The 7,822-nt window shown below is 32.5% G+C and overlaps 1 protein-coding gene across 1 annotated transcript; it reads left to right on the top strand.

The window, feature by feature from the left end:
* The first annotated feature begins 1,003 nt into the window (after positions 1-1,003).
* Positions 1,004-7,808, top strand: LOC100787564 (protein NRT1/ PTR FAMILY 7.3). The gene is made up of 5 exons (XM_014763822.3): positions 1,004-1,243; positions 1,468-1,582; positions 5,538-5,755; positions 5,846-6,408; positions 6,616-7,808. The coding sequence occupies exons 1-5, from the start codon at positions 1,211-1,213 to the stop codon at positions 7,475-7,477; spliced, it is 1,791 nt and encodes a 596-aa protein (XP_014619308.1). The 5' UTR covers positions 1,004-1,210; the 3' UTR covers positions 7,478-7,808.
* Positions 7,809-7,822: the final 14 nt, after the last annotated feature.

Below are 7,822 nucleotides of genomic sequence, written 5' to 3'. Positions count from 1 at the left end.
ACATTTTATATATTTTAACCATATCAGGCTGCTAGCTAATGGATCGGAGGTGTATTGGATGATCAATGATGGGTATTAAAAGGTAAGATGGCTTTTGTCCTAATTAAGGCAGAAAAATTAATTATATAATACTAATTCGTCCTAGTTGGGAAAACTTAAATTCTTACCTCCCCGTGAGAATAATTTCATAGTTAAAAACATTGTTTGTTATTTTTAAATAGTAAAGTATTACATTGTTTTAACAAAACTCTTAAAAAGATGTCTTTTTTTATAAAAAAAAAAACTAAATCTAAATTAACCAATATTAATTACATTGTTTGTTATTTCTAAATAAATATGTATTAAATATTTTTATATTCTCAAGATCTAAATGCACTTTTTCTTATTTGATTCCTTTATAATTAGTATCACGATAATTATTTGATAAGCCTATATAGTCCCGATAGAAGATATATATAGTACAATTCTTAAAAATATCAAACATGTTACATCAATCACCAAACTTATATGTAAAATGAAGCTTTCCAAATGAGCTTATTTTTAAAATCAACGAGTAAATATATTCATTTTTAATTTAATTTCAAATACATTATAAATTTAACTTACTAAAATTTAAAAATAAATAAATTTGATAATTACTTATTGAATCTTCCACATTCAAAAACTCTAAAAATTCACGCATTTACGGATAGAAAGGAAGAGAAAATGTATTTTTGTTTCCTTTTTTCTTATACAAAACATGTGAATATTATAATAGTTAAGGTGTAAGATTTTACTTGTCAAATACTCCTTTGGTTTTTTCCTTACGTGTAGTAACTATTTGTACATGAAACAATAATTTTGTAAAGAATTAGGTACTTTTCACATAGTATTTTTGTAGTATTCATCTTATCACTCGGTATATTTTATACTCTTTTTATTTCTCTTGTGATTGTTAAAAATTATTGTAGATATTTCTCTTTTGTAAAAGTGCATGTTATACACATTACACAGTGTATACCATGTGTATACCCCACTTTTTGGCCTAGTCTGATATCTTCACCGTTCACGCCAACCTTCATTCATCTATATATTGAGCTCTCCCAGTCTCCCCTCTGTATTCTGTAACATTAATTTGCCTCTTCTCTTCACCTCAATAAACAACCTTCCTCTGCTTGAGTGCCATCCCCTGCATTTTCAGCTAACTTTTTCTTTTGATATCATATCACTCATGTCTTGCTTAGAGTCTCATGTCTACAAAGAGGTAATTGTTAACATGTTCTCTATATACATTACATATTTTATTTGTTTTCCTCATAAATTCTTAAAATCTTGCAAGTACTCCTTCTTGTCTATGGTTGTGTCAGAGTCTTCATATATTTTGTGACAAATACCAAACATGAATGTGACATGCATATATTTAGGCTTATCAATAATGAATTACTAAAAATCTTGTCATTGATTTTATGTTAAAAAAACTCTCCACAGAGAAAGTTTGAAGAAGAGTCAGAAGAAGTCACTCTTGATGGGAGTGTTGATTTCCATGGACGTCCTGCAATCAGAGCCAAATCTGGCAGATGGGTGGCTGCAATTATCATACTCTGTAAGCTCCAAATACATTAACTGCAGAGCATTTTTTTTTAAAATTTATTTTGTGTAACTCGGTAAAGAGTAATGCGTATCACATCACATGCATATAACCCGCGCGTGCCTTCTGTACTCTTTTGATTTACAATGGCTTGTGTTGTGTCTCTACAAACAGGTAAATGGTGATATGGAAATAGAACATGGCACTATGTGATAACTAATTCCCTTTCAATTTTCCTAAACTAAGAAATTATTTTTGTTGAGGGAGAATTCTTTCACCAGTTTTTACTTTCTATGAAGTGAACGGTTGAATCTCCATTACTACAAGGTATACTATACTATACAATATACTCTAAATATTAATTGATCTTGTTCTTTGAGCAGATTAATTAATCTCGAGGATTGTAAAACAAAAACGCATGTAAATACATAGAGATATATGATACGTGTACGTATATGAAATGATTATAATAGTATATATGTATAAGTTTCAAGAGTCTTGTGTTCTGCAGAAGTTTTCACCATTAATGCGATGCGGTTATATATTTTAGATAGCTTATCATAGAAGGAGTAAAGGGTGGTTGCTTTTATGGTGGAATATGCAACTACATGAGACCAATGTAGTTTCCTTCTTATCAGTTAAAGATAATAAGAAAGAAAGGACAACACTTAAATGCAGGAACGTGTTCCATTTGGTGTACAAAATCCAAACTAAACATTTCAGTCAGTTTTATTGCATGCCTTCCTTGTGTAATGAGTGTGTTTGGCATCCAGTTACAAGCTAGTCTTGGCTGGCTGCAGCCTTGTAACTAATCATGCAAATATCTTTCTATAGAGACAAAATTAAATTAATTACCCTAATAACTCTTTAAACCATTTTAGTATAATTCTCTAATTAAAGGTGAAGGTAGGCTGTTTATTAAAAGAGTAATTATGCATGTGATACTTTTGAATAAGTGTAGAGTTTAATTTAGTTCTGTTATATATATTATGTGTTTAAACTTGTTTAACTATTGATGAAAAACAATTGTACTAATTACTACTAGAACTCTTAATAACAATCTCTTACTAAAATAAGAAAACAAAACTCCAAAGAATGATACTAAAATTAAGATTTGACAGAGGATAGAGATTCTGAATCAAGCCTGAATGAGGATTTTGGCTTTGTCCTTCTTTATAAGCGACATGAGGCCGGGAACTGTGGCAAATAACTTGAAAAAGAGAAAAATTAAAGTGAGGAAAATAAGCATGCATTTCAGAGAAATACGTTTCTGACACGTAATCCGTGACAGGAATTTGCATGACGTGGCTTGCTGCCATGCCACGTGCCATCGAGAATAGACACACATATACATGTAAATTAGTTAAACACGTTAACCACGGGTCGAGTGCAAGTGTAAATTTATTTATTTAACTGATTAGTATTTACTGCATAGAAAAGGAGCATGATGGCTACAAGGTATATCAATAATACTACTAACCAGCTGTTTCGGGTTTTGATTAATGCACGTCCCTATAGTTCGTTCTTAGTAAGGAAAACTGATATAGGTCACAATCATTATTATTTAGAAAGTCCTGCGTAGTGCTGTGTTAAAGAACGTAAGCAAGTGATATGCTTGCATGTGTGTGAGAGAGATTGATTTCTCTAAATGTTTGTGGCGAAATAAAATATCTTATTATTTTCTTTTTTAGGGGTTGATATATATCATCATGATAAAAGAGTTTTAGTTCAATAGTCCAACAGTTTCCAATTTCTTCACACAAAAAATTGGTATAATTAACAAATTATTTAGAATATATATAGAGCTCTGGATTAGTTTAGATGATTTTTTATATTTTTTAACCTATATATTAAGAAAGATTCTTTTTCCCCTCTTTTTTTGTGTGTGTTAGGTATCTTTAGATTTTACTAGAAACATAAAAGAAACGTAAAGAAAATACTGACATCTTGAAAATAATAATATTGCTTTTAATCTCAGTTTTGTGGTGGGGAAAGATATTTCTCGTGTACTATATATGGTATTGCTGATTTTAAAAAAAAACTATATATGGTATTGTGATTGTGCAAAGTGGATAGTTAATTAAATAATACCTGATACAGAAAACATGCCAATTGAAGTTGTTGTTTGTGTATGGATATAAAAGCCTCCCCTCCAAGGGCTATAAAAGATGAAAAATGTTTGTTCAATTTTGCTTTTGTTACTCTCTTTATCAATTGTCAAATTGGTCGATGTATAAAGAGAAAAGCAAGAATAATAAAGGTTCTTTTTTTTTCAATGAGTGTAAAGGTAAATGTAAAAAAATTGTGTGAAATAATTAATATTGAAAACTGTAATTCTAATGCTAATATAATATTTTTAGGTATAATTAAATTCAAATTTAAAATAATATTCAAATATTTATTATATTATTTATTTTAAGTTTTCTATTATTTAATTGTTGCAAAAAGATAATTTGTAATAATAAATATTTTTTTGGTACAAATATGTTTAAAGCAAGTGTGAAGAGTAACCAAGTTTAATATGGGATTTGTGCAAAGAAAAAAAAAATTGTGTTATTTATAGATGCATCGTCGTATTCAAAAATTGATATTTGTATTAATAAAAAAAATAGAATACCATGCAAAACAGCAAAAGTGACTTTTGCCTGCAACACGACCACGGGAGCGAAAGCTCAAAAAGTGAATTCAGGAATCACGATATTCCCTTTTGAGAAAATAGTAGTTAAAATAACAGTTTAATTTTTAAAAATGATTTCCTTTTATGAAAGTCTTTCAGAGTGTTATCTCACCTGTGAAACCAATACTAATTCGATGGCGTGCTTTATAAAGGAAAATGCTACGCACCTAACACTATACTATAAAATAAATTTGTTAATATAGGACCCTTTTTTAAAATTTTAGAAAATAATCACATGACGTAATTTTTCAGACTTTTTAATAATTATTATTTTTAGGATTAAATATATTTTTTGTCCTGCAATTTATTTTTTTTTAATTTTCATCCCTGTAATTTTTTCTTTATTTTAGTTTTTTTAAAATGTTTTATTTTTTGTCCTTTAAGAGTTTTAAATAATACCTTTTTACTATTTAAAACATTTTTTATTATTTAAAGTGTTATCTAACACGAAAATAAAAAAAATGCTAAATTACATGGAAATTTTTTATATTTAAGCCTTATTTTTAACATAAAAATAATAAAGCAACTTTTTAAATATACTTCTAAATAAAAAAATTTAAAAAATATACACCAAAAAACTTGTGCATGCATATGTAAGGTAGTGGCATATAATGTTTATAAACCTAATTTTTTATATTTAATTTTTAATTTTTCTTTATTTTTTATTATATTACTATAATTTCTCGTTTTCTCTCCTCGTAAAGGGTGTATAAACATTCGAGGGTGTGAAAATTTCTTTATTGTAATGCATGTAAGGAGCTACGCAATTATCTCAAGTCGATGAAGGTGACATGAGGTCTTCATTCTATTTTAGAAAGCAGGGTACGAGCAATTAAAAATCCTTCATGAATAATCATGATATAGTAGAGGCGTGTGGATTATGTGATTGCACAAAATCTTAATCATTAATATTTTTTATATATTAGATAACAATAAAATATAATTTAGACAAATTTGAACCTATGAATGGTGATTGCAGGTCGCATGCAGAGAACCAACCTTGGTCCACAGTAGTGAAGACTACTAACATAGCGATGCATTGAAAACATTTCATGATTTAAAAAAAAAAAAAAAAAGAACTCCTTTGCACCTTTTATTCCACCACCTGGTGTACACTATTATTTCCAACGCAAATTCATATATTTGTAAGGTATCGGTTTTTAAAAGGGCGTATGTAGATATAAATGCACAATGATCAATGATGCATGTGAGTGTGTGATTCACGTAGTTCACAATGTTGACAGCATGGTGCTAATGCTTCTTGTTCTGTAATTTGTTGATTGCATTAATCAGTGAACCAAGCTCTGGCAACCCTTGCATTCTTTGGGATCGGCGTGAACCTAGTGTTGTTTCTGACAAGGGTGGTAGGACAAAACAATGCTGATGCAGCCAACAATGTGAGCAAGTGGACCGGAACTGTTTACATCTTCTCTCTTGTGGGTGCTTTCCTCAGTGATTCTTATTGGGGAAGATATAAAACATGTGCTGTCTTTCAGGTCATCTTTGTTATAGTAAGTAATGCTTCTATTTTCTCTCCTCTTTAATTCCAAGCTGTTACATAAACTCCCTGACTAATGAGTCTTTCTGGCTTGATAAAACAGGGTCTAATGTCCTTATCCCTGTCATCATACCTATTCTTGCTTAAGCCTAAAGGTTGTGGGAATGAAACAGTTAGTTGTGGGAAACATTCAAAATTGGAGATGGGGATGTTCTACCTCTCAATCTATCTTGTTGCCTTGGGGAATGGAGGTTATCAACCAAATATTGCCACATTTGGGGCTGATCAGTTTGATGAGGAGCACTCAAAGGAGGGTCACAACAAGGTGGCCTTCTTTAGCTACTTCTACCTAGCTTTTAACATTGGCCAACTCTTCTCAAACACCATTCTTGTCTATTTTGAGGACGAAGGAATGTGGGCTCTTGGTTTCTGGCTGTCTGCAGGATCTGCCTTTGCTGCATTGGTCTTGTTTCTTATATGCACCCCAAGGTATAGACACTTCAAGCCCAGTGGCAACCCTATCTCCAGGTTCAGCCAAGTCCTAGTGGCTGCATCAAGGAAATCCAAACTTCAAATGTCATCAAACGGAGAGGACTTATTCAACATGGATGCAAAGGAGGCATCCAACGATGCCAACAGAAAGATTCTCCACACTCACGGGTTCAAGTAAGTTGTGGAGGCTCCTTTCAGCTGAAACCACACAATGAATAAATGTTTTCATATGTAGCTGAGGCTACATGGAATGCTTTTCCTTTATTTATGTGATCATTTTGCTACAAATCAAACACTACTATATTTCCAGTATTATTGGTCGTTCTTGATTGCACTGAGTAATAACGGTTTGATCAATTTGCCACTTGTTATGCATTGCAGGTTCTTGGATAGGGCAGCGTTCATATCTTCAAGAGATCTAGGGGACCAGAAAGGGCTCGGTTACAACCCATGGCGTCTCTGTCCTGTAAGTCAAGTTGAAGAAGTGAAGTGCATACTGAGACTTCTTCCAATCTGGCTCTGCACCATAATATACTCAGTAGTTTTCACACAAATGGCTTCACTTTTTGTGGAGCAAGGTGCTGCCATGAAAACCAAGGTTTCCAACTTCAGAATACCACCAGCTAGCATGTCCAGCTTTGATATCCTCAGTGTGGCTGTTTTCATTTTCTTTTACCGTCGAGTTCTTGATCCATTTGTGGGAAAACTTAAAAAGACAGATTCTAAGGGACTTACAGAGCTTCAGAGAATGGGAGTTGGACTTGTTATAGCTGTACTGGCAATGGTTTCGGCTGGATTAGTTGAATGCTATAGGCTCAAGTATGCAAAACAAGGATGCCTACACTGCAATGACTCGAGCACTTTAAGCATCTTCTGGCAAATCCCTCAGTATGCATTTATAGGAGCTTCTGAGGTTTTTATGTACGTAGGTCAGTTGGAGTTCTTCAACGCTCAGACACCAGACGGCTTAAAGAGCTTTGGAAGTGCTCTTTGCATGACATCCATTTCCCTTGGGAACTATGTGAGTAGTTTACTTGTTAGTGTGGTTATGAAGATATCCACCGAAGATCACATGCCGGGGTGGATCCCTGGACACCTCAACAAAGGCCACTTAGATAGGTTTTACTTCCTCTTAGCTGCCTTGACATCGATAGACTTGATCGCTTATATTGCATGTGCAAAATGGTACAAGTCTATACAGCTAGAGGCCAAAACTGGAGAGATTGATGAGACACAAGTATAATTTGCATGAGACGTCATTCAAGAAGGGAGCAATTGGACAAAATAATCTTTGTTACAGTTGCTGTTGGAAGAAATAGTTTGCTGGATTGCAGAATGAAGCCCTTCTTACACGAGTTTCTGACTCTGTTACAACTTGACTCATTGGTTTTATGGCAAATATATGTTCTTGAAGCCCATTTGTGTAAAACTAAACTTAGACGAGACAATGACTGTTTTAGGGTCCCTAGAAACCTCCTTTCTTTCTCATTTGTAAGTTCCATTGTTAAATTTGAATTTAAGTATGATATGTGAATTTCCAAGTGTGACATGGTTCCGACCATTCACAGAACTTAGCCTCACTTCCATC

The sequence above is a fragment of the Glycine max genome, chromosome 11 (genome assembly GCF_000004515.6).
Source record: "Glycine max cultivar Williams 82 chromosome 11, Glycine_max_v4.0, whole genome shotgun sequence".
Classification (NCBI taxonomy): Eukaryota; Viridiplantae; Streptophyta; class Magnoliopsida; order Fabales; family Fabaceae; genus Glycine; species Glycine max.
The sequence above is the reverse complement of the archived record's forward strand: the minus strand, read 5'-3'. Positions and strand labels throughout refer to the sequence as shown.

Coding starts and splice junctions, on each gene's coding strand:
- LOC100787564 (XM_014763822.3), top strand. CDS start 1,211: ATGTCTTGCTTAGAGTCTCATGTCTACAAAGAG. Junction 1,583..5,537: donor GGCTGCAATTATCATACTCT/GTAAGCTCCAAA, acceptor TGCATTAATCAG/TGAACCAAGCTCTGGCAACC. Junction 5,756..5,845: donor TTCAGGTCATCTTTGTTATA/GTAAGTAATGCT, acceptor TTGATAAAACAG/GGTCTAATGTCCTTATCCCT.